Source organism: Dipodomys ordii, unplaced genomic scaffold, assembly GCF_000151885.1.
Source record: "Dipodomys ordii isolate 6190 unplaced genomic scaffold, Dord_2.0 Scaffold78, whole genome shotgun sequence".
In the NCBI taxonomy this organism is placed as follows: Eukaryota; Metazoa; Chordata; class Mammalia; order Rodentia; family Heteromyidae; genus Dipodomys; species Dipodomys ordii.
The window spans coordinates 6,910,775-6,937,843 of NW_012267294.1; the positions used below are offsets into that span (position 1 = coordinate 6,910,775).

General features: G+C 49.2%; 1 protein-coding gene across 1 annotated transcript in view; it reads left to right on the forward strand.

Moving 5' to 3' along the window:
• Man1a2 (mannosidase, alpha, class 1A, member 2) overlaps positions 1 to 14,839 on the forward strand; it is a 75,828-nt gene extending 60,989 nt beyond the window's left edge. Inside the window, exons 10-13 of the mRNA XM_013024712.1 lie at positions 155 to 374; positions 3,926 to 4,098; positions 8,026 to 8,141; positions 11,656 to 14,839. Of these exons, the coding sequence (XP_012880166.1) occupies positions 155 to 374; positions 3,926 to 4,098; positions 8,026 to 8,141; positions 11,656 to 11,788 (642 nt within the window). The 3' untranslated portion in view covers positions 11,789 to 14,839. The remainder of the gene's footprint in view (positions 1 to 154; positions 375 to 3,925; positions 4,099 to 8,025; positions 8,142 to 11,655) is intronic.
• The last annotated feature ends 12,230 nt before the right edge of the window (positions 14,840 to 27,069 follow it).

Here is a 27,069-nt window from a genome sequence, read left to right on the forward strand (position 1 = left end):
TTATATTCGAGATCAATCACTGTTCTAAAACTTACTGTAAATTACTCTCCCAATTTGTGACATAATACCATACTACCAGCATTTTTGATGCCAGACATAAATGTTTGGACCCCAGCAGTTTGCTTCTAAGATTCCCAATCTTTGTTTCTCACAGGCAATAGAAAAACACCTGATCAAGAAGTCCCGAGGAGGGCTGGTCTTCATCGGCGAGTGGAAGAACGGACACTTGGAGAAGAAGATGGGCCACTTGGCCTGCTTTGCCGGTGGCATGTTTGCCCTGGGTGCAGACGGCTCCAGAAAAGACAAAGCCGGCCACTACTTAGAGCTAGGGGCAGAAATTGCACGAACTTGTCATGAGTCATACGACAGGACTGGTAAGAATAGCCTCAGGCTAATCACTTAGTCTATAAAATCACTTCTAAATGGAAAAAAGTATGTCCAAGAGTTAGAAATACTGTTCACTTTAAAATATTTGACATAAGCACAATAAGTCATTTTCTTAGGAACTTTTAAGTTTAATTCTAGGAATGCATTTCCCTATATAATTTTTTTAAACATTCAGAACTCTGCTATTTTTATTTTTCCCTTCTAATTTTGAAGTAATTATTTAAAGATAAGTACCTATTTGGGGATATAAAAGTAAGCACTATTTTAGTATAGTACTAATAATATCTTAATATTGTCGTATAAAAAGGATCCATTTTTAGCCATTCATTTCGACTTCTATAAAACTGCTTATTCAAAAGAACACAAACTTGACTAATTTAGGTCATACTGCTTTCCCTACATGATTGAGAAAATAAAAATAATAAAAAATGAATAGTAGTTACCTTAAATATATAATTGGTATCCCGCTACCTGGTAGTTTATTATTTACTCAGTTCACTAGTGTTTGAGTTGTTTGTGCTTTTGATTAAGAACTGTCAAGATTCTACTTTGAGAAAGAATGCAATGTTTCCTGACCTTCCAACTGTATCTGGAAAATGAGATGATTTCTAGTGGTCTGTAGGGAGTCCAACAGTCTTACTCTTTTCAGAATGTTTGAAGCATCTGTTTATATACACTCTTAGCCAGCCACTCAGTACAGGCTTGGTATCAAAATTACATGGAAGGCTATTGAATTTCTAAAACAGTGCCTAAAAGCACTCTTAACAATTCAGCAATGGAAGAGAGCTGACAAACACTGGACTGTACTCCCATCGTTTTCTCTGGCTTTAAAAATGCATTTTTCTCACCTGGATGCTGATGGCTCATGCGTGTAATCCAGCTACTCAGGAAGCTGAGATCTGAGGATCATGGTTCAGAGCCAGCCCAAGCAAGAAAGTCTGTTGAGACTCTTATCTGCAACAAACTATTCAGAAAAAGCCAGAAGTGCTGTGACCCAAGTGGTAGGGTGCTAGTTTTGAGCAGAAGCAGCTCAGAGACTCAGAACCTGAGTTCCAGCCCCAGGACCAGGAAAAAATAAAAATAATAAAAAATAAAATGCGGGGGAGGAGGGGGGCCCAGAAATAAAAGGAGAAAAAAAATAATAAAATATATTTTCACTATGAAATAATGAGTAATGTAAAAGCCTAAAATCTAGAAATTTCTATGCCTATTTCAGAAGTAGAGCTGTTGGTTTAAGGAAATAACTGAATTTCTTTTTAGGATTATTTGTAATTAGCTATGATGACACAAAATTTGCCCTAGTTCATAAATCTGTCATGTTATTTGTAGTAGTAAGGAATTGTATTCCTGATGAATTTGATACCTCAGCTTTATGACTGAATAAATCAGTATTCTATTGTTTTAAAAAATGTAAGTCAAATCGACACTAGAACAGTGTTGCTTTATAGTTAACATTGGTATGTCGTGCAGATTAAGTCCATGACCTAAGTTACAAACAGCAGCTACTTTATTTTCCATGCTGATGATAGGGACTGTCAGTTATGCATTTAAAATATAGCCTAGATGCTTATGGCTCATTCCTGTAATCCTAGCTGGTTAGGGGGCTGAAATCTGAAGATTGCAGTTATAATCCAGCCTCAGGATAGGAAAGTCTGTGAGACTCTTAATCACCAAAAAGCCAGAAGTGGAACTGGCTCAAGTGATAGCCTTGAGCAAAAATAAACAAATGTCATGAACAGCCCCCCACCCCACCACACACAAATGTAGTCAAGAGTAATATACCCAAAGACCAGGTAAGGACTTTTTAGACAGGGATATTTTATGTAGATTTTGATCAGAAATCAAATAATAGCTCTAAATCATAGAATTTAATAAAGCAGACATACTCAAAATAGTATGTGGTGTAGTTGTTACAGTTAATTATTTACTGAGTTGAATGGATCACCTGTTGGGCATGGCTCATTAGTTTTCTGGGTACTTACAGGTTAAAGTATGACAAGATACAGATTTCTCTTGCCTCTTAGAAATTCATAGGATACCAGAGGTGTAACAGGATTGCCTTAACTTGTATTCTGCATTCACATTTCATCCTGACAGTGTGTACTCCTTGTTCTGCTTGTTTTCACATGGTCAGCCAGTCCATAAAGCATGACTGATTGGTGTTCTGTATTTATTCACAGTTTTTTTCTTGTCTTCCATTTTGACTTAGATCATTTAGTTAGGAAGGACAATCCTGGTTTTCTTAACTTCCCTGCAGGTTTTTTATCTCTGCTCTATTTTCTTATAACTGTGCTATAAAATTTTGCCACTATATTTAAGAATTTTTGCCAGGTGCCAGTGACTTATGCCTGCAATCCTAACTACTCTGGAGGCTGAGATCTGAGGCTCTCAGTTCAAAGCCAACCTGGGCAGGAAAGTTCATGAGACTCTTATCTCCAATAAACCTCACAGAAAACCAGAAGTGGTGCTTTGGCTCAAGAAGTAGAGCACTAGCCTTGAGCTGAAGAGCTGAGGGACAGCACTTAGACCCAGAGTTCAAGCCCTATGACCAACAAATAGAATTACCATGTCCTTCTCCTTGATAGTTCTTTCAGCTACGTTTATAACATAATTAATAATGCCTTGAGATTTCACATTTACTTGTTTTTGGAATTTTGTTAACTCAAAATTTAGTGATCTTAATATATCCTGCCAAGGGTTTGTGGCAAACATGACTGGTGTGTTCGTGGTGGTGAGCCGTGCATCAGTGGTGGGGACAGACGTTGTGGAGAAGGAGTTCTGTGTGGAGAGGGAGCCTAACCCCATCAGAGGCCAGAGCTCTCAGGCCTGCTCATCTCCTAAAGTTGCTGCCTCCTCATGGCCACGACGTAGGCAGCCTGGCACCTGTGGAAATGGTCAGACTACACAAGACCCTCACTCAGCCTTTCCTGTAGTTCTCTATTCTAGTCTAGTTGAAGAGCATTTGTCATCAAAGAAATTATACATAATACTGAAATACATGTGGAATGTCTGTGTTTTATTTAAATTGATAAATAGGGAAGTTGCTGCCTGCTGAAATTCTTGGAGATTGGTTGTATATATAAAGACTCTAAGGGAAGAGTGATTCTTTTTCAAATTGCCTTAAGTTTTATAATACTTCTTATATATTAAAATTTGCTTTTAAAAAGAAGATAATTCTGCAACTGTTTTGTCGTATTGAATGTATTACATGTATGGGAAAAAATTGGCATACTAAAAGTGTATCTTAACTTTGCATAAGATGGACTACATAGGCTGTCCATTTGTTCTGAAGGAGTCACAGGCTCTCAGAGGTGACTAGTTCAGCAGTGTGTTGATGTGTGTTCTGAGAAATATTTCATGCCAGAATAAATAGGAATATTTATAAACCTATAAGAAGACCAAAACGGTTCTTTTTAAAGTGACTCTTTTGTAAAGGGATGGCAAGAAAATGGCAGCAAACTCCCATTCTTCAGGGAAAAAGCTCTTGCAAAGTAATGCAAATGTCTTCTGCTCGTTTGTTTCTCTTGGCCTGTCATAGCACTAAAGCTGGGTCCGGAGTCCTTCAAGTTTGATGGTGCCGTGGAGGCCGTGGCTGTGAGGCAGGCTGAGAAGTATTACATCCTGCGTCCAGAAGTGATTGAGACCTACTGGTACCTGTGGCGATTCACACACGACCCAAGATACCGGCAGTGGGGCTGGGAAGCTGCACTGGTAACTAAGCCCATGTCTCCTTTATCTGTGAGGGTATTAACCAGCCCATGTCTCCTATATCTGTGAGAGTATTAACCAGCCCTTATCCTGGTGTTTTGCTTTGAGTCACTTCACGTTTGTCTGATGAAGAAACTCTTCAAAAGTTGCCCTGAGTGTAGAATTCTCCGTTCGCTGCTAGGAGTGCTTCCTACTGGTCATCACTCTGTTATTAACATCCTCTTCCCTTTCTTTCACAAGGGCCTGGCCACACAGGAGAGGCAAAAGTGGCCAGTGCAGTCTCTTTAAAGTAGTTTCATCTTCTCTGAAGGTGACCTTCCATTCACTTTACTCAGTTCCTCAGTAAGTCACTCTAGGAAGACTGGGTAAATTGTTAAAATTTTTCTAGACTGAGCCTGGTACCATAAATTCAGCCTCAACACATTCAAATATGTTAGCACACTTTTCTTAATGTAATCTGTATTTTGCTTTTTAAAAATTAAATCGGGGTTAGGGAAGTTGCTCAGTAGTAGAGTGAATGTTTAGTGTGTGAGAAGCCCTGAGTTTGATCCTAGCACCCCCTAGAAGAAGTTCTAATGATACAATTTTCTTTAAGAAATTAGATTGTTAGAGATAAAGGGAGCCTCATTTGACTGCTTACCACACTCACCTGTTCTTTCACTTTAAACACCTGTTTATTGTACTTTATTCTAGACTTTAATATTCATACACATGTCACTTCTCTAAAAGTATTGTGTGTAATGCAAATGCTGCTTTGGAGTTGTTCACAAAAAAAATTTCTAGACTGAAAGGTTTGGGATTGAGAATTTATTCCTTTTTCTGGCAATGGTTGGAATTGAACTTGGGACCTAAGGTTTGCTACTCATGACTTGAGCCATGCATCAAGTCCTTTCATCTTAGTTTCCCGGCAGCTTTTGCCCTCCCTGACTTCAGACTGTGGTCTTCCTCTTCTCTGCCTCCTGAGCGGCTGCTCCTGCAGGCTGCACAGAGTGGAGGATTTTTAATGGTTACTAAGTAAAGTTTACTTTCTGACAACTCTGTGGCGCTCCGTTATCTGGGGAGAAAAAACTGCTAGTCTTTTATGAAAGTTTAGCTTCTTCCTGGGGAAGGCTGTTACCCCTGAGATTTACTAGGATTTACTGTGATAAACAGTGCTGTGATTAAGTCCTCATATTCAGATTAGTTGAGGTTGCAGTGAGGTAAGTGTTGGTAGTGAATTATCGTGCAGACAACACAAGAATGTGGGACAGGATGTGTGTGCTGGCTTTTGTAAGAGTGTTCCACAGTGGCAGAGTTGGAGCCATAACCAGACCAGCCATACATACCTAATTATGGCTGCCCTGCTTAGTTGTTTAGGAGTATGACATATACACGTGCGTGCGTGCACACACACACATATTTCTTTTTAAGGCTTACTAATGCTTAATAAATCAAGTGATATTTTATGTAGAAGTAGGTTAGGTAAAGTCCTGGGATGTGTCTGGGTAATGACTGTCTCGTCCTTTTCAGTGGTTTAGAAGAAAATACAGATTCATCTGAATCCGAGAGGTGGCACAGGTGGCAGATGCACATGTTCGCATTGGAAAATAACATAGGATGATCCTTTTTTGGGTGCCTTCATCTCCCTGTGTGCTTTATTACAGTGTGTCCCTACTTTTGGCTGTTAAGACGGTATTTTAACAGTCTCAGATGCAACTAGTTAGAGCATCTACTTTATAGACTCTACAGCCACATACAGACCCAAGGACCGTAGACCCTTGGTGTCTGTGGGTCGATGATTCTAAGGAGACCCTGTTGTATCCAAGAATTTCAGCAGCAACCTGCCTATTTATCAATTTAAATAAAATACAGGGAGACCCTGCAGAGGCTCAGAGTGCATGGAGGTTACTGAGAGCCTTTTCCTTTTGTGTGCATGTGGTGTTTGTTCTGGTTTGTTTTGTTTTACTTTTTGTTTTCCATTGTACTTAACCAAAAAGGTAGAATAAATCTACCAACCAGGCAAGCTTCCTACATAACCCAGGCAGACCAAGAATTGAGCTAGTTACCTTCTAACTTCGAGTTTGGACCATGTTTCACCACAAGAAGATGGCAGCTAGACACCCGAGTAGATGCACTGCCATCAGCGGCTCTCCCAGCATGAGCTCAGGCTGTTGTGCATCTTCTCTGAAGCTGTCCTTGTAACCCTTGTTGTATTCAGATTGTCAGGCTTGAGTAGGTTATACATGAAAGTCAGCGAGTGAGGGAGCAGGAGGGAGACTATGAGCTTTACATAGCTTCAAGTTCAGTCCCGCCCCCTGCTGCGTGGTCAGAACTGTTCTGATCATTCTTATGATGGTGATCTGTGCTTTGCACTATCATGTCTTGTATTCAGAATATGTTTAAAATATTTAAATATGCTAGGCACTGGTAGCTCATATCTATCATCCTAGCTGCTCAGGAGGCAGAGATCTGAGAATCACAGTTGGAAGCCAGTCCAGGCAGGAAAGTCCATGAGACTCTTATCTCCAGTAAGCCACCAAAAAGTCAGAAGTGGGGCTGTGGTTCATATGATAGAGCAGTAGCCTGGAGCAAAAAGCTCAGGGCCAGTTCCCCAACCACCGTGAGTTCAAGCCTAGTTCATTTTATAAAATGAAGCCTTAAAGCCAGCTGTGGTGAAATGGAGTTATGAATGGACAATCTGAGCACTCCTGCTCAGTTTTTAGAGAAAAGAAAAACTGAAGAACAGGAAGAGTAGCACGACGTAGAAACTGTAAGTCATGGCAGCGAGGATGAGCTCTCCGTGCCTTCTTTGGGCAGGGTCTCAGAGAACAGAAAGAAAAGAACCAGAGTGCCTTCTGTGTAATTCGGAACTGTGGACCATGCAGGGTAAGTGATGGCTGAGTTCAAAGTTTAGTTGTGAAAGATTGTTTGATTCAGCATGTTTTATTTAGACATGTCTGAAGATGGAAAAGGAGGTGCAAAGTTAAGGTTGTTCCAGTGACGTGTTAAGAGCCATGCGAGTGGGTGGGGAGCGCTCTGCTCATCGTGGCCATCCGATTGTGGCATGGTTTGCCTCCTAAGGTCATGGCAGTGTGGACGTGGCAGTGCAGAAACGGTCTTAGAGCGGCCTCGGCGCGCAGCCAGACCCTAGTGGCTGTGAGCTGTTGTAACTGGTGCTGTAGCACCCTGCAGCCAACACCACCTCACGTGGTCAGCACCCCACAGGTGATCTCTGGTCACACTTCCTGTAGGGAGCTCCTGAGTAGTAGTGTTTTATCAGCCGGGGTCACTGTTTTTCCTTGCAAGTGACCAAAGTAAAAAAAAACTCAAAATTTTCTTTCAAACTGGCCTGTTTTGATTTTATTTGTTTGATTGTCTATTGTGGGTCTGAACTCTGGGCCTAGGTGCTGTCCCTCAGCTCTTCAGCTCAAGGCTAGTGCTCTACCACTTGAGCCACAGCACTACTTCCTGTTGTTTCTGTGTATGTGGTGCTGAGGAATTGAACCCAGGGCCACATGCATGGAAGGCAAGCACTGTACCTCTGAGCCACCTTCCTAGCCCAATGCTTAATTATTGTAGACAGGTCCCTCATTGAGGACAAGTAGCCTAAATTTGACATGTAAGTTAGGAAAATAGGAAGTATTGTAGCATGATTAAACATAGTGGGACCTGCCTGTTGTCCCAGCATGAGGAGGCAGAGGCAAGGGGTCTGCAGGTTGAAGGCCAGCGGTAGTGTACCTGGAGAGACTCTGTCTTTAGAAACAAACTAAGGAATTGGTGGAGATTTCCATATGCCTACTTGTTCAGTCTGAGAACATTTTTGTTTGATAATGTTACTCTTATGTTTGTTATAATTAAAAAATAATATATTGTTAATCAGATTTCATGCAGCTCTCCTGAGCTCGGATTGCAATCCTTGATTGTCCTTAATCCTTGACTGTGTCTTCACAGGCCATCGAGAAGCACTGCCGAGTCAGCGGAGGGTTCTCCGGGGTCAAAGACGTGTACTCCCCCACTCCCACGCACGATGACGTCCAGCAGAGCTTCTTCCTGGCTGAAACGTTAAAGTAAGTGGAGCCAGTGCAGTTTTATAATTAAACTTACTTTTCCCTGGTAACAAAGTTACACCTATCAATGTTTTGATGCAGGAGTTCTGGTGTAATGTTTAAGTCAGGTTAACTGTGTTCAGACATTTATCAATTCCTTCTGGTGAAAGCTTTCAACATCTCTGGTAATGTCTGGTAATGTCTGCGGTGGCACACCAGAATGTTCTGCCCATGGGTCACTAGTTGTGGCTGGGTAACCTCGCCTGTCCTTCCTTTCCTCCCGCTCACCCGCCTGCCCTCCCCTCTCCCCATGTGTCTGACCCACAGCCAGGCCCTGCAGTCCTGTGCCCTCCAGCAGCCACTACCTTCCGCCCCGCACGATAGCTTAGTTCATACGCCTCTCAGATGACAATGCTTCACTGCTTTTGCTAACTGCCTACCTTGTGTTTCTATACTCCTTTACTTTAAAAAAAAAAAGGTAGACTCCTTTGCTCTATGATTGCTAGATAATGAATTATGTCTGTGATTTATTACACCACATTTTACTCTTAACTTTTCATAGAATTGTCAGTCTTGCGTTGCACTTCAGGAAGAGTGACTTGGACAAGGAAGAGATTTCATTGAATATTCAGTGCCTTTAAACTATTTTAGTCTCGCTCTTCCAGTGCACATTAGAATTCCTTCGGTGCTTCTGTTTTAGTGGGGAGTGGCAGGTATTTGTATTCAGGGCCTTACACTGGCATCAGGCAAGCACTATATCGTTTGAGTTACATCCTTAGACCTTGCTGCTTTATTTTTCATGTAGGATCTTGCATTTCTGCAGATGCTGGCCTCTGACCAGGAGCCTCCTATCTGCCTCCCTTATAGACGTGATTATAAGTGTGTGCTACTACTTCCAACTTGTTTGTCCTCTTATCTTTTTGCTCCAAGGGGCCTCAGAAGTTGCTCCTTCTTCCTTCCAAATGGCTGTGATGACAGGTATGAGCTCCTGTGCTCAGCCTTGGAAAGCTTCTTGCCACAGGGATAAGTTTAAGTGGGCACACGCACAGAGTTTTGGGACATCTGGGGTGGGACTAAGAATTTCCATTTCTGGGACTGGGAAGGTGGCTCAGTGGTAGAGTGCTTGCCTAGCATGCATGAAGCCCTGAGTTCGAGTCCTCAGTACCACACACACAGAAAAATCCAGAAGTGGCACTGTGGCTCAAGGGGTAGAGTGCTAGCCTTGAGCAAAAAAAGCTCAGGGACAGTGCCCAGGCCCTGAGTTCAAGCCCCAGGACTGGCAAACCAAAACAAAAAAGGTAATCTTTAAAGCCAGGCACCGGTGGCTCACGCCTGTAATCCTAGCTACTCAGGAGCCTGAGATCTGAGGATCGTGGTTCAAAGCCAGCCCGAGCAAGGAAAGTCCGCCACTCACTTTGAGCTGAAGAGCTGAGGGACAGCACCCAAGCCCAGAGTTGAAGCCCCACGACTGACCAAAAAGAAAAAAAAGAATTTCCATTTCGAACTCACTTCCTTTCCTTTTACTTATAAAAATAGTTGCTGGAGTTAGTGATAAGATTAAGGTGCACCTAATGTATAGTCATTAGCCTGCATTCAGCCAGCGGTCAGGGCAGTGCCACCTCCCACAGATACAACCCAAATTTGTGTTTCAGTAAGCAGACCATGCAGTGTCCCAGCAGATCTGGGAGCACCCACCTCCAACTGCAGCCTGGCCAGGAAAGTAGGTCCCGCAGGTCCCCGGTCTAGGATGAGAGAGTGAGATGGGGCCCTGTCAATCCCTGTTCAGCTCTACTTGTAAACCAGATGCCACATTCCTCTGTGCTGTGTTTGCGCTCTCATCTAGAACTCCTAACAGTAACCACATGCCTGTTTTGAAAAGAAGCTCTTCATCGAGCCTTTGTAAGGCCCAGCTGAGTATTGGTAAGGTCAGGCATTAGAGATCTAGATGCTCCTGGCTCACTCCTGTAAGCCTAGCTACTTAGGAGGCTGTTTGAAGCCAGCCCAAGCAGGAAAGTCTGTGAGATTCTAATCTCCAGTTAACAACCAAAAAGCTGGAAGTGAAGCTGTTCTTCATTAGCCTTGAGCAAAAAGCCAAGAAAAAGAGCAAGCCTCTGAATTCAAGCCCTAGTCCACTCTCTCTCTGTCTCTCTCTCTCTCTATCTCTCTCCCCCTTTCTCTTCTCTCCTCTCTCTCTCCCTCCCCTCTCTCTCTATCTCTCCCTCCTCTCTCTCCTCTCTCCTCTCTCTCTCCTCTCTTTCATATGCAGATTTCCTGGCTGTGTAGTGGCTTTTGTTTTGTCTCAATTTTGTGGTGCCGGGGATGGACCTGGAGTCTTGTGCATACATATTAGCCAGGTTTCTACAGCTGGCCGGCCCTCCCTCAACTTTATAGCTTTTGTGCACCTTGGTTGATGCCTGTAGGCAGGACACTGTGGTGAGGGCCATCAGGTAAGCTTCAGATGACTGCTGTTGCTCTTGGGGAGGTCGCCGCCCTGTCTTCCTCGGCACTGTGCTGTTACTTCTAAAAGCAGTTGCTCACCCTTCTAACCGACAGGTGCACAAAATAAAGACCAGGAAGCTGAAACCTGTTTTGTCGAGGGTCTGGTCAGGGGGAGGGACAGACACGGAGAGGAGAGGAGGGGAGGGCGAATGCCATTGTAACATTCAGTGTCTGTGAGTGAAAACCAACCCGGGCCTCTTGAGAGCTGAGCAGGGTGGGGAGATGGGAAAGAAGATGCCCAAACCTCACAGACTGACAGTTGAATTGCAAAAAAAAGTTACTAAACCTTCTAGAAAGATGTTTCTAAAACTGCCTTAATAGCTTGCTATGCCAAAAACTGTAAGTACCAATGTATTAGGAGCAGAGTAAAAGCTTTTCTGTATTCCAATAATACACTTGACTTGGTTTCCTCAGTGTTGGTTATTAAGAAACATGGGTTCATGGCTAGCTGTACCATGAGCTCTGTAGGCAGTCACAACTTGTGATTGGCACTATATTTTTTTTTTCTTTTTGGGTCCAGTTGTGGGGCTTGAACTCGGCCTGGGTGCTGTCCCTCAGCTCTTCAGCTCAAGGCTAGCGCTCTACCACTTGAGCTACAGTGCCACTTACGGCTTTTTTTTCTTTTTGCTTATGTGATGCTGGGGAATTGAATCCAGGGCCTCAGGCATGCAAGGCAAGCACTGTACCACTGAGCCACCTGCCCAGCCCACTCTATTTTTTTTTTAAAGAATACCTTTGAAGAATTATGAAGGGCTTCGCTTTGTGCCATTTTTTATCACATTGTTTCCTATGCTCTAGGTAGGTGTGTGGATTTCTTATTCATTTCAGCAGGTCTGGCTGTGGTCTTCCCAGGTTTCTCTACATTATTTTCTGGAGCAGTTTTTGTGTTTTAGGTTGTCTGGGTTACTTGAGTTTCCACCATGTATTTTCCATCAGTTGCTCAAAATAAGCTCCCTGTTTTCTCTGCTGTTATTACAGAGCCTCTCTGGTTGCTTGCTGCATTCTAACCAAAGCTTGTCTCTGCCCTTTTCTCCAGATACCTGTATCTGCTGTTCTCCGGTGATGACCTCCTGCCTTTAGACCACTGGGTATTCAACACCGAGGCGCACCCGCTGCCAGTGCTGCACCTCGCCAACACCACGCTGGCAGGCGAGCCTGCGGTGCGGTGAGGGTGGGCGCGCTCGCTGGGCTTTGTTTACATGGACCGCTGCAGAGACTGGTCTGCAGAGGCGGCCCTCGAAAACCCGGACCTCTGCGTCCACTTGGACAGGGACGCTCTTCCCCATGGACTTTCCAGCTTGTAGATATATCAACTTTGAAAATTATTCCATTTTATACCTGACCAAAACATGTGCCGGCACGTGCCGGATGGAGAGCCCATGTGCTTTGATTCTGAACGTGCTGGTGACCTGATCACAGGGCCTCGTGCTATGCTCAGCCAAACAAGCCACCAGCACCGAGTACCGGGCCAGTGCTGCAGGCGGACCCACGCATCCCCTCCTTCCTCACAGCTCCGAGTGGCTTCACAGCATATATTTCCCATTGCTTGTCCCTTTTGCTCCATTTTGATAAAGGAATTAAGCAAGCTAAACAAAAACAACAGCAACAGAAAACCCACAGTGTAAGCGCCACTGCAGTGAGGTCGGGCTGACTCAGGAAAAGGACCAGAATTACCTATCCCACTCTGAATTTTCCAGCTCCCAATTGGATAACCAGACTGGCAGCCACTTCAGTCCCCATCTATGTCATTGAAATTCCCTGGTTGAATCCGATCTACGGTGGGCAGCCTCGCAAAGTCCTCTCCAAGTCATCTCCACGAGTGTGTGCCGGAGCCACCTGCGGGTGTGGCCTGGGGCTTGGTCAGAGGTTCGGTCTGGTGTTGGAGCTCGACGGGCTTGACGGGAAGTGCAGGAGGTGCTGGCTGTGGCCCTGAACACTGTTCCTGTAGGAATTCTTGGTTCTTCTAAGCCAAGTCACTTAATCTACTTGATTCCCCTGATACTGCTGGTTGGTGGTCACACATCTTCCAGCCTTGCTTCAGGGGCTGGGCCGAGTTCACCACGCTGCTGTGCAGCCCTGAGCTACTTCTGCACGGGCCCTCCACCAGGGACGAGGACAGAGCGTCTTCTATTTATTATCTCATCACATCGGTGAGAGGTTCACCAATATTTTGTCTTTTAGTTTCTCTGAGAATATTTATATACATCCAAAGAGTTCATGAGAATAGCTCCAAAACCATTTTCAGTGCTAAGTGTATGGTGTAATTAATCATATCCCTCCAACCGGGGAATGGACCAGACCCTATCAGACTTTCTCTTACCATCAGATTTCACATTAATCTGTCTTTATAAAGAAATGACTATTTCTTTATATTTTGTTAGAATAAAACTTAAATTATGAGAAACTATAATGTAAGAAAATTACTAATGCTTATAAAATCTCTGTCCCTTGAATTTCTGTGACAATGCAAGACATTTTTTCCTATTTTCATTTAATACCGACATCTTCTACTGACATGAATAAAACTTGGAACCAATACAATTAAGCTAGTATTTACTCTGAATGTAAGTGTCTCATAAAGCAGAGTTGTCCAGGAAGCCTGCTTTGGGATTCTGAAGACTTAACTCCTCATCTTAAAGTGTTTCTTTTTAACCTCTGTTAGCCTGTAGGAGTTTAATAAATGGACATGATTAAACATTTTTAAACATCTTACACCACAAATCATCAAATGACTCCCACAGTTTATTCGATGATCAGTAAGTGATAGCTACCCCCCACTGTCAATACCCACAGAAAAAAAGGACTGAAAGCCAGTTGTATTCAGTTTTTAAGAGGGTTAAATTTCAGCACATTCTCAGAAATTGTAATTTTTTATTACTTGAAAATTAAAAGCTGTGGCATGAGAAGATGGATTGCAACTTCTTGGGAAGAGAAGAATTCTCAGAGTAGAGAGAAAAGAGCACACATGACACCCATCAGTGGAAAGTGAGTTGTCCAAGGACCACTGTCTGGACAGTCCCAGCAAACCCTCCCTTTGGTCAGAAGAATGGGGGGCGGGGTCTCTGCAGCCCAGAGAGGGGGTGGGTACCCTCTACCGCTGGGCCACTTCCGAATCCAGCGAGCCAGTCCGCTTCCCAGGGCAGGGCCCACCCCACTCCTACCTTCTTTGTGTTAAGAAGGCGTGGGCCTCTCCTGTGCTTTTTCTCTGAAACACCAAAGGCCGTTCAAGCCAGGTACAAGTGACTTGCCAGGTCATATTTAAAATCATTTCCTCCAACATCGGTCCTGTCCTCTGTCCCTGAGTTTTCAAGGGCACTTATTTCTCCTCTTTCCTTTTTGCTCTTTGTATTTTATGGCCCTCATCGAACCTCATGGCTCAGGCTCAGTACTCGCCTAGGAGAAGCTGGCCCAGGAGCCAGCGGTCCCTGGGCTCACTCCGCCCTGCGTCTGGAGAAGACCCAAAAAGTTGGAAAAGGAGGCATTGTGGAGCATGTGGTGAATGTGGAGCTTCTCTGCGTGTTTCTTTTAGAATCACACTGTTTGCTCCACACCACCTTTTAAACATTCAACAATATGAAAATGTTGAAGAGAATGAGGCTCTAACAAAAAAACGGTTGTTGTTTTTTTTCTGCGTAGGAAAATAAGTTTATTCCCTGGCTGGGTGTGGGGTGTCTTGCCTACTGGTGGGGTGCACCCACATTTCCTGTCATTGGCCGAGGCAGCATGGAAGAGGACAGGCTGAGGTGAAGACACTGGTCCCCGTGGCGCTCGCCCTGATTCTCTGTTATCGCTGGGAGCCTCTCAGGCCCTTCCTCCCTACGTGCTGAGCGGTCCCAGCTCTGGGCCAGAGCCTCTCACCCCTCTCATTTGCCAAAGTCTTTGTCAGACCTTTACGCTCATTACTAACACCTGTGCTTGCCATGCTCCGAGTGGGCGCTTCTCTCCATGAGAGGAGGGAGGGGGAGAGAGATCAATATCAGTCGGAAGCACATGGATTCCAGGTTTGTGCCAGAACCTGTGCCTGGTTCTTGGAAAGGAGAACATCTGAAGAGAAAGAGAAAAGGTTTATAATGTATCTTAAGCATTGTGTTACTATATAATACTGACAATTGTAGCGATAACTAAGAGTCTCTTGGAAAAAAAAATGTCAAATATGTGTTTTCTGATGCACCTTTGACTAAAATATTGACTTTAGAAATAAAAACATTTTTATTTTGCTATATCGATTTTAATCACATGATTCAGTTGCTGTTTTTAGAAGTGCTGGTTATTTATATTCGAGAACTATTTCATCATTTCCCTCACGGGCCAGCCTTGCCGTTGTGAATGCTCTTTGCTTGGGCGGGCTTCCTGCTCGTGGCTGTGTTCATGCATTTCCAAGTTCCGGGTAATAGTTTGCAGTAGTAATGTGTTGAGTCCTTTTCCTTTAGATTCCTTTACACTCAGCTTGGTGGCTCCTGTCTTCCCTGCTGTCTGCATAGATACATAGACACAACGGTATGTGTTCTTCATGCTGGTAGTGAAAAAACACAGTTGGTCACTAATGTGGGCTACCTAGGTTATAAACAGAATATTTAAGGACGTGGGGGCCAGAAGTAGTGTGACCCACCACGGTAGGCATGGAAGTGGTTCTGAGCTGCGTAGTCGGCAGGCTTGTCTGTGTGGGGTGTGTGTGTGTGTGTACCGAGTACATGGGGAGGTAGGCATGGAAGTGGTTCTGAGCTGCGTAGTCGGCAGGCTTGTCTGTGTGGGGTGTGTGTGTGTGTGTGTGTGTGTGTGTGTACCGAGTACATGGGGAGGTGGTGTTGCTGTCAGCCATATCTATTGAGATTTGGAAGCATGTGCTATGGAAATGACTGGGTGTGTGAGTTCCAGTTAATTTTGCTTTGAAGAACACATCTGTCATGAAGGGCTGATTCAGCCTAAGGTTCCGGTTGCTGACCTTGATTCCACGTGTAAATTTGTGTGAAACCCTCTGACCTTCGGGCTTCTCTCTGGGGTTCTCCCTTCATATCCAAGCAAAATAACATGTCGGGTCGCATTGTATGTGTTTGTGTTAGCCTGAAATGACATTTTGTTGTCAGAAGAGTCCAGAGAACCAGAATAAGGTGGCTGCCCTGAGCCCTAACTCCCTGTGTTAATAGTTGTAGAAGCTGTAGCAGAAAAGGCTGTGTGGCATCAAACACATGCTCTCGGTTCTGCATGTGCACAACCCCCTGAGTCAGGACCCCACGCAGCTCACGCTGCAGAAATTTACCCACGTGAACCTCCTGGAGATGAGATCCCGGACAAGAATGTGGGTTTTGTTTGTTTTTTCTGGTGCGGGTGCTGGGGCTTGCACTGAGGTCCCGAGCACTATCGCTTAGCTTTTCTTGCTCAAAGCTGGCATTGTTACCACTTGAACTACAGCTCCACTTCTGGGTTTTGGGTAGTTAGTTGGAGATAGAGTCACTTCTTTGCCTAGGCCGGCTTTGAACCATGATCCTCAGATCTCAGCCTCCTGAGCAGCCAGGATGACAGGCGGAGCCACCTGTGCCTGGCGCTCACAAGTGATCAACATCTCAGTGCTGCAGACCCCAGCCTTTGGGGAAACCAGGTCGCAGAACGAAACATGGGCCTCGTGGCTTCCTTAAGAACAGCGCTAGACAGTAGGGGCTCTGCCTCTCCCTCAGAGGCCTAAGTCGGAGGACCGCCAAGAAAAGTGGCTCATGGGCCGTTTAGGGCTGCTCTCTACCTCTTTCCCTTTACAACTACAGTGTCTTCATTGTGGTGGCCTGCAGGCACGCACGCATGCACAAGTGTGTATGTGTGTGTGTGAGCAGTTAAAACCTCCAGTCCTCCAGTCCACACGTTCTCCATAACAACGAAGCCACTTTCAACTCAGTTTGAGCCTTGCAACCATGGAACTCCTAAAACTGCCAAGTTCTGCAACTCCACGTCTCAAGTGGACACCAACCTCACGCCATGCGACAGGAGAGATTTACTCTGTGTGTGTTGGGGGGTGGGGTTGTAGAGGAGGGACAGGCAAGGTGGAGGAGGGGGTAACAGTGTCCCTTCTGCCACAATATCATGCGACCTGCTCTGAGGTCACGTGCGCTCAGCGCAGCTGTGAGCTGTGGGGCTCGGGCAGGCCCTGCGCTTCTGTTCAGCCCAGCAGGGGCTGGAATGTTGCGAAGGTCTCCCCCCAAATTTCACAGCAACGGACTTGGCTCTCAGGGGAGGGAGACCAATCCGGAAATTTGTTTTTGCTGGGTGAAGGTCGCCCCAATTTTCCTCGCCGGATTTGGGAGGTGAAATGCTCATCTCAAATTCACCGGGACAATCTCCCCGGGCATCCTAAGTGGGTGAGTGTGACCTCGATCCCACACGCCTCAGCTGCTCTCCGGGATGGCGCTTCCACACACAGTGTGTTCTACTAAAGATCCTCTTTCCTTCTCACCCACGCGTGACCGGTGTTCATCTTCTAGCCGCATACAGGAGTGGGGAGGGGGAGCGGCTGTTGTTCACAGTAACTCGTCTCCCATACTCCCAGTTTCGCTTGCTTCAGCCTGTCTGGGCTTTCCTTGAAGTTATGGAAAGATGGAGAACAGCCAGCGGGGTGGGTGGGAGTTAATTCCAATTGGTTTTTTAACAAAACACTAGTGTGTTTGCTCTGTTTCTGTGCATGTTTTCCCTAAAACTGTATAGCCGTCCTCTCTGAGAACTTAGAAATGATGGAGCCACACTCAGTGGCTCATACCTATCATCTCAGGTAGTTGAGAGACAGACATCAGGAGGACTGTCTGTCCTCCTGTCTGTCCAAGGCCGGTCTGGGTAAAAAGCAAGCCCTCCATCTTGGCCACTATGCTGAGTACAGTAGTGCCCACTGTCATCTAGCTTTTTTTTTTTTTGTCAGTTGTGGGACTTGAACTCTGGGCCTGGGCGCTGCCCCTCAGCTCTTCAGCTCAAGGCTAGCGCTCTACCATTTGAGCCACAGCGCCACTTCTGGGTTTTTCTGCTTATGTGGTGCTGAGGAATTGAACCCAGGGCCTCATGCATGCAAGGCAAGCGCTCTACCACTGAGCCACCTTCCCAGCCCTCATCCTTTGCTTTTCAGGAAGTGGAGGTCAGAGGATCATAGTCCAAGATGGACTATAGGGAAAACCAATGCAAGTCCAAAATCCCGAGTTAAAACCCAGTGCCACCAAATAATAATGCATGAGAGGAATGTTTTGATGCACGGGCAAAGCTGGGGTTAAGGGTCATGAGAGAATCCAGTCAGCCGGGCTGCCAAGTGAGACTTGGTTTACCTTGTACCAGAAGGCATTGGTGCCATGCTCAAACTTCTGAAACGGTGGGTTTACCTCAGTGATAAGCCATTCTTCCTATCACAGTGGATGCCACCTTGCTTACAGCGTTAGACTATGGGCGTGTGACATTGTATCAGAATAGTGGGCTTAAATTCTCAGGAGCCACTGAGAAATTTTAAGAAGAAGAAGCTGATTTGCTAAAGGCCTGGGCCTGTCTGCTTTACTCCACACACATCTCACTAAGGTGCCGTTCACGTTCCCATGAAGACTCGGTTCTCCTAGCTCCTGAGAGCTAAGGATGGCGTCTCAAAGCCAGCCTGGGCAGACAGGTCTGTGAGACCTTTATCTTCAGTGAGAAGTGGAGCTGTGGCTCAAAAGGTCGAGGGCCAGCTTTGAACATTAAAGCCAAGGGAGGGCGCTAGGCCGAGAGTGGGCTGGGCATGGGATGCTCAGCACAGTGGAGGTGTCGCGGTGACGGCCCCACTGTTGGCCAGAGCAGGGGCTACGCTCACTGTTCACACTGCTGGCTGCCAGGCTGGGAAGCAGGATCTATATCCATTGCATCCAAAGTGGCTGCGCGTGAGACTTCACTCACTCATTTGGGGGGGGGGAGAGGGGGACTGTTTACAAGGCAAGCGCTCTACCACTGAGCCACCTTCCCAGCCCCAGGGGGACTGTTTACAATCGAGACAACGAAAGCGCACCAAACCATCATTCTCCACAGCCTTTAACTGAACAGCTAAAGCTGAGCGCCTGCCCTGGCGCTCTATCTTTTCTTCTATGAACAACTTAAGGAGCCAAATGAACTTTTGAAGAGAAGAGAAACACCATTTTAAACAGCATTGAACAGCCGGGCGCTGGTGGCTCACCCCTGTCATCCTAGCTACTCAGAAGGCTGAGATCTGAGGATCGAGGACCAAAGCCAGCCCAGGCAGGAAAGGCCATGAGACTCATCTCTAATAAACCACTCAGAAAACCAGAAGTGACGCTGTGGCTCAAGTGGTAGTGTGCTCGCCTTGAGCTGAAGAGCTGAGGAACAGTGCCCAGGCCCAGAGTTCAAGCCCCACCACCAACAAATAAAGAGGAAAAAAAAAAAAAAAGCACTGAACAACTAGTAACGTGTGGAAGTGAACATGAAGGAGAAAGCCCAGCACCCGGAGCAGCCATTGAAGGGAGGAGACTTGCCAAGAAGGAAGAATATCTGGGACCTGGAGCTGCTCCAGCATGCATGCACACTGCAGGGAGCCCCCCCCCGTCCATGCCCCTGCCCTCCACGGGCTGTCCCAATAGGCAGCAGCAAGCCTCCAGCCCCCTCAGCTTGGGTCTCCTTACCATCCTCCCCTGCTGTGGAAATCTGCACCAAGTGGTGGTTAAAAGGAAACTGAGGCACGGGGCCTCGGAGGACGAAGCTTGCACATGTGCACATGTAGGATGCAGGGTGTTGTAAGCAGGTGTTGGGAGCGTGACAGCGTGCAGGAATCAAGTGAGGGGGATGGGGTGCGTGGCCGGGGGAGGCCCCACGCCACCTCTGGAGCCCCAGCCCCAGCCTGTGTGCTCAGCAGCCCCAGCCTGTGCGCTGATCTCTGCTGACGGAAGGAGCTGGAGTCCCCGGCTTCTGGGTTTAGCCTGGCTATTCCAAGCCGGGAAGCCCAGAGTGGGCCCACGCAGGCCTGCACAACCTTCCTTTCCCAGCCATGGCAGCCATAGCGTGGGGAACGTGGGGCTGCCTGGCTTTTCCAGTGCAGAAGACAATTCTGGCTCTTTAGACAAGAGGAATTGTGAAGCCGGGAGGGCTGGGTCTGGAGGATGTCTACCCTAGAGATGGGTGCACCCTGGCCCTCGAGAGCCCAGGCCACTGGACCCTGAGCAGAATCCCTGCTGTCCGCCGTGGGGGGCCCTCTGCAGGCCGGCCCCACCCTGTTGGTTCTGAGCCTGTGCTTTGTCTGGAGCTGTGTTTGGGTGAGCGCTGGGACGTGCACTCACACAGCTGCCACCAGAGGGCACCCCTGCCCACCAAGCCTCTGGGAGAAAGCCCAGTCCCTGGAGCCAGGGCTGCTGGCAGCCGCAACCACAGCTCAGAGAACTGGCCATGAAGCCAGTTGTGGGCGCCAGTCCCACTGGGAGCCACGCACACAGTGTCTCCACGCACGCGAAACCTTCACGCACGGGGGCTGGGAAGGCGGCTCAGAGGTAGAGTGCTTGCCTTGCATGCCTGAGGTCCTGGGTTCGATTCCTCAGCACCACATAAGCAAAAAGAAAAAAGCCGGAAGTGGTGCTGTGGCTCAAGTGGTAGAGTGCTAGCCTTGAGCTGAAGAGCTGAGGGACAGCGCCCAGGCCCAGAGTTCAGGCCCCATGACCGGACCCCCCCCCAAAAAAAACAACCTTCATGCACACAAAATCACACACACGAAATCTCCATGCAGTGGAAACCTTCATGCATGTGAAATCTCCATGCACATGAAATCTCACACATGAAATCTCCATGCACATGAAATCTCCATGCACACGAAATCTCCAGTGTCTCTGGGCACATGAAATCTCCATGCACATGGAATCTCCACACACACAGAGTGTCTCCATGTACACAAAATCTCCATACACATGAAATCTTCACACACACACACACACACACACACACGAAGTTTCCATGCCCATGAAATCTGCACGTACATGAAGTCTTCACCTCTATGAAATCTCCATGCACACGAAATCTTTACACACACACATGAAGTCTCCGAGCACAGCGACTCTCCCTCTAAGCCCCTTTCCTCATCGGGACGTGGGGTGGCAGTGCGGCTGGCCCTGGCAGCTCTGGAGCACAGACTGACCTCCGTGGCATCTCCCGTCCAGGCTGGGCCTGGGCCTTTTCTCCTGCCTCCCCTGGAGTGAGGCCAGGCCCGCTGGATGTGAGGTGGCCCCCAGGCCCAAACCCAGAGCCCCGCCATCATCAGGGCCTTCTCCTCAGGCCTCCAGCGGGCTGTGGCCCCAGGCCCGCTGTCCACCCAGCTGCGAGCAGTGCAGCGGGCAGCGAGGTCGCTGTCTCCAGCGCAGGTTGCTCCCGAGGCCAGGCCAGCGCCCCTTCCCCGGGTGCGAGGGACCTCGCAGGCCGCCACCAGGTCCTCAGAATCCTCAGCCGGTTCCCGGAGTGCAGAGGGAAGACTACCCGCTTCTGAGAAGCCCAGGCTGCAGGTCCGCCTTCTTCCCTTTGGCAAAGGCCTGTGGTTTATAGGGCACACAGCGCTCCACGCGCCCTCGGGGCCTGCCTGGCTTCCTTGTCAGCCACCACGGCTGGTCCCTGTAGCCGGGAAGGGGGGTGGGGTGGGGGGGGGAGGGGGGACACCTTTCCTTGCCTGAAGCCACAGCTGTTGCTCAGGTCGACACAGTGTCTTGAAGAGGACCGCAGGCCGCAGATTAGCAGCCAAATGTACCAGAAGGTTCCAGGCTGGCCGGGCTCTGCCTCCAGTGACCTCCTGCATCGCCAGCTTCCTCCTCTGGGAAGGAGAAATGTTCATCCAGCTTTGTGGAGACAACACACACAAGAAGAAACCAAGGGTACGCCTGTAATCCCAGCTCCTTGGGAAACTGAGATTCTAGGATCCCAGTTCCCAGCCAGCCACACAGCAGACACTTGTTTTGTTTTTGCCAGTCCTGGGGCTTGAACTCAGGGTCTGGGCACTGTTCCTGAGCTTCTTCTGCTCAAGGCTAGCACTCTACCACTTGAGCCACAGCGCCACTTCTGGCTTCTTCTGTTTATGTGGTGCCGAGGAATCGAACCCAGGGCTTCGTGAATGCTAGGCAAGCGCTATACCACTGAGCCACGTTCCTGGCCCAGTTGTGAGACTCTTATCTCCAATTTGCCAGCAAAAAGCCAGAGTGGGGCTGTGGCTCAAGTGGTAGAGCATCAGCCTTGAGTGAAAACAGAGGACAGGGCCCAGGCCCTGAGTTCAAATCCAACACCAGCATGAAAAAGAAAGAAAAAGAAACCAAAGGGGAGTGAGGCAAGCTTTCCCCCATGACAAGTGTGCTTACAGTGAAGCTCAGTCACCCCAGCCCGGGCTCCAGCACTCGCTTCTCTATTTTGTCCCCAACGGTCCTGAAGCTGTCAGCTGCTTCGATGTGGGAGAATTGTCCAGGAAGCGCCTCACCCTGTCTGCACTGTGATTTCAACCCTGGTTGCATCGGTCGGTGAAGGTGGACAGCGAGCAGTGGGGATCCCAGACCCCTCTGGGGTGGCGTGGCCACTCGGGGTTCCGAGGTCCTGTGAAGGCCTTGGTGAGCACCTGCTCCACAGGTCCTGGCACGGGCGGGGACAGGGCCAGGCGCCCCTGTGCCCTTGGTGCCAACGACCGTGGGAAGCAGCGTCCTAAGAAATCAGCACAACCAGAGGCTAGTGGCTCACGCCGCCATCCCACCTGCTCAGGAGGCTGAGGCTGTGAGACTCTTAGCTCCACGTGACAGGCAAAAAGTGGACATGGGACCCAAATAGTAGAGCACCAAGTGAGAGCGCCAGGCCCTACATGCAAAAGCCCTAAGACCAACACACATGTACACACGCGCACACATGCACGCACGCATGCACACACACACACACACACTTCCCAGCAACGTGCAGTCCATTTCTTCTCTTAAGTCATCCTCTTTTCTTGAAACATCACCCAGTGGTTACTGAGCCCTCCGAGGTTTAGATAGCGCATGCGCGTTGATCGCCAGCAGATGAGTAGACTTGAGAGTGGAGCCCGTGAGTAGATGCTAAGCAGGAGGTACGTCCCTCAGGGTCCTGGTGCTTGGATTCAAAGGCAGACAGTGCCGTGGCGGGGGGTTGGGGGGGGGAGTCATCGCAGGGCCTGGCCCGTTCTGGGGAGGGACAGATCTGCGCTCTTTAGCTAGGAGAGCCGCAAAGCCACGCGGAAGGCAGAAACTGCCGGAGAGCGCGTGTTTGCAGCTTCCTCTTTTCTCCCCTGCTTGCTGCAAGGTACTGGGCTTGAAGTCAGGCCCGGATCTCTCACTTAGCATTTTTATTCCCGGCTGGCGCTCTGCCGCGCACGCCGCACCTCCACGTCTGTCTGGCTTTGTGCTGGCTTCTGGAGCCTTTCCTGCCCAGGCTGGCTCCCAACCCTCAGCGTCAGCTGTGAGTCTCCTGAGCCGCCAGGGTGACGCTGCCAGCGCCCGTGCCCGCAGGCTCAGCTGACTTCATGTGGAGCGGGGAAGAGGGGCCAAAGGCGTCTCTCCCCAGGTTCCCAGGAAGAAAGCCCAGGGGGCCTGGCAGGAGGAGGAGGAGGAAGAGGAGAAGGAAGAGCAGGGGGGAGGAGAGGAAGGGACAGGGAGGAGGGGAAGCTGGCTCGCTCCCAGCCTGGGGGGGGACACTGCCAACCTCACCCCGAGGCTGTGCCTTGGGGCTGCCCGGCCCCCTCCAAGCCAAACCCCAAGCCCAGCCCGAGTGGGAGGATGGGCCGGGAAGCCATCTTTGTGTGAGTGCTTGACAATGTCTCGGGTGCGGGCTAGGGTCGGGGACAGGTGTCCTGCCTGCACAGCTCCGGCATGAGAGGATCATAAAGCACCTAGCATGTGCTAGGCCCCTAGGGAGCGCTTTAGGTGCAGTCTACAAGCCCACCAAGGCCTGGAGCATAGCTGGATTCCATCTTGCCCATGAGAGGCTAAGGGTCAGAGAAGTCAAGTCACCAGCTGAAAGTCGCACAGCATTAAGCCATCACACACAGTTCTATCTGCAGGCTCCCCCCCCCATCCACATTCCATTGTCCAAAGTGTGTGGGGGTCACCGGAAAGGATCCACTGCAAAGTGAACCCTGGAACCAGAAGTCCCGAGGGCAAAATGTACCCCGCTCCATTGACCCCCAGCTTGCTGCCCTGTGACAGGATTGCAGTGACACCTGGAAAGTTCTAGAAGTGGCTTCTGCCATGGCCGTCGCCGTTGTCATCCCAGCTAGCGGGACGCTGTCCAGCCTGGCGGCCGGCCCAGCGCGGGCTGCTGCCCTTCTGCTCAGATCCCCAGGGAGGAGGCGTCCAGCAGGGAGCCCCCGTTGGGGTGGGGGACGCTGCTGGGCCTCCAGCCAGGCCTGGCAGGGGTGAGGGAGGGAGAGGCGGGCGGAGCGGATTACTGGGCATTTGAACTCAGCCTCAGAACAGCAAATATTGATTCAAGAAGCTGCCCCAGGAGCTGACATTTTTATAGTCAACAAACAAAGCTGACCCCCTCCGCCCCCCCCCCTTCTCCCTGTGGCCCAGCCAGATTCCTGTCACCTGGGCCTGAGAAGACAAGGAAGGGCCGATGGGAAATGTCCCCTGGGGGGCCCGGCTGACGTCATCTGCTCACCTTTGCAGGCCGGGCTCCAGGGTGACGGCGCAGGGAGCTGGTGGTGCCCGCAGGTGCCAGAGGCCCTTAGGGGACAGAGCAGGACTTGGCACCAAAGCCCCCCAGAGGCCACAGCCGCGACTCTCCCAAGCAACTTCCTTCCCTGCTTCCCTCATTCATGTGCAAAGGGCCTGGGGCTCCCCAAAGAGAAAGACACCAAGGTGGACAGGGGTATCTGGCAGCCCCACAGAGCCCCGCTCTTCTCCAGGACAGGCAGAAGCTGGGCTGTGTGTCCTCTGATTGAAAATGACAACCTTCTCCCCCCCCACTCCCCCAGCCTCCTGCTTCTTTTCCCTGCCTGGGAAGGAGGAGGTTACACCCAAGCGCCCTGGCTGAACTGCCACAGCTCTGGGCAGGCTGCTCTGGGGTTCCACTTCCCCATCCCAAGTCCGCGTACACCTGGTACCGCCGCTGGGGCTCAGCTCAAGTCACGCCTGACATATGAGAAAGAATAAATGTTTGCTCTCATCAAAGTAAAGCCTGTTGGGCTCACGTCTGTAATTCCAGCTGCTCTGGAGACTGAGATCCAGAGGATCGCGGTTTGGTAAGGCCAACCCTGGGGCAGAAAAATCCTCCAGACTCTTTCCCCAAAATAACCAGCACGTGGCAGGACTAGAGGCATGGCTCATGTGGTAGAGGGCGGCTGAGCAAGGATGCTGAGCAAGAGCACCAGCCCTGGTAAACAAACAAGTGTGAGTTCCTGTGTTCATTGCTTTGGCCCCAGAATGACTACAATCTCTGCTCTGCGGCAGACATCACTAATCCATCACGGGACCCTCGGTCTTGAGGGTGAGTTCCCGGGACATGGACAAGCGTTGCTCTCTCCACCACCCAACCTGATGCGCAGAAGATTGTGGATGTTCCAAGAGGTGGATTCTAGGTCCAGTGTCTGGAGAATGCTCAAGAGACCACCCTCAGATGGCACCGAAGCCAGGACTGTCCTACCTTACAAGAATGCCTCCAGCCCACCCAGCCTGATCGTGCAGACTCTTTGTGTGTGTGTGCACATGCGTGCATGTGTGTGTGTGCACCAGTGCTGAGGCTTGCACTCAGGACCTGAGCTCTACCCCGTAGCTTTCTTATTCAAGATTGGTGTTCTACCACCTGAGCCACACAGCTCCACTTTCAGCTTTTTGATGGTTAATCGGAGATAAGAGTCTCCCAGACTTTCCTGCCCAGGCTGGCTTTGAACTGCAATCCTCAGATCTCGGCCTCCTGTGCAGCTAGGATGACAGGCATGAGCCGCTTGTACCTGGCTTAACACATAAATTCTAATGTTCCTGGTTCCCTGTGTATCTGTCCTTCCTGAATGTTACCTGACCTTCGAAGAAATTAGGAGACAGAGAGAAGGAGAATGTCAAATTACTGACAGACCAGTTTGGTCCGCCAAATGAGGAAGTCTTCTTTGCTTTTCAATCTTTACAAGGGAAGGGAGCTTGAAAGGATCGATCTACTCTTTGTTTCTTCTTTCTATAATCCTTTTCCTTCTGTAAGCCCACCTGGTCTGCTCAGCTCATCTGAACAAAATAGACGGTACGTTGCTCCATTAGAGTCACAAACAAGTCAGTGAAGAGCTGTAAGAAAACCTAAAAGATAGCCGGGTGCTGGTGGCTCACGCCTGTAATCCTAGCTACTCAGGAGGCTGAGATCTGAGGATCGCGGTTCAAAGCCAATCCGGGCAGGAAAGACCGTGAGACTCCTATCTCCAATAAACCACCAGAAAACCGGAAGTGGCGCTGTAGCTCAAGTGGTAGAGCGCTCGCCTTGAGCTGAAGAGCTGAGGGACAGCGCCCAGGCCCAGAGTTCAAGCCCCACAACCGACAAAAAAAAAGAAAACCTAAAAGACGCTTCTGCCAGGCCTCGGAACGCACTAAAGCCCTCAGCTCTCTATCTGTGCCTGGGACCTGAGCTCTTCCCTGCTGCAGTCACCTTGTTCTAGAAGGAAAGACAAGATTCAGACGGTAAGGTCTGAACAGGGACACCTCCCTCCCTCTTGGCTAAGTCTCTGCTCAGAATCTGTTACCTAGGTAACTGGCGGACCCGGAAGCAGTCACCTTCCCCTCCTGCTAGGTCACAGCCTGAGCTACCTCTGGCCACATGCCTCCCATCTGACCTGAGGAAGGTCCCAGGCCCTGAGGTCACATCCGGATCCAGTGTGGCCACACCTCTTCCTGTCCCTGGCCTAGATAAGTTCTGGTCTTTGCATGGGTCGTCCCCCTTTTCCTTTTCAGCCATGCTTTTTCACCATGCATGGCGGGGGCAGCAGTTCCGTAAATAGACTTCTTCTCCTGCCTGAATAGCGCGTGTTCTCATCAGCTACCTAATGAAACCTACCTATTTAATATACCTTACACAGACCATCTCGAGTGGCAGGCAAACCACCCCACACTGATCATGTTAAAGTGAACAGCCAGCCCGGCAGGAGCCCCCCCGTTCTGCTCTGACCCAGGGAGCACGCAAGGACAGCTCCAGATCCTTCCAGGACAGAGCCGGAGCTCAGGGCCCAGCCGGCCACACCAGGACTCAGGACTGTGTGAACCCCACGGCTGTTTTCACCCCACCCCAACTCTCCCCACTCCAACCAAGCCCAAGGTCTGGGCCTGGAGGCCTGGCGATGCCCTGGGCACTGTCCTCCTACGGCTGCCGTGGGGGAAATCTCCTTTCTCCGCCTTCACAGCGTCTCTCTCTACTGCTGGGGTCTGGGGTCTGAGGTCTGGGGTCTGAAACCCTGGCTTATGACCTCGGAGACCTTGGGTCTGGGGTTCCTGGGCCCTTGGGCAGGGCAGGGCAG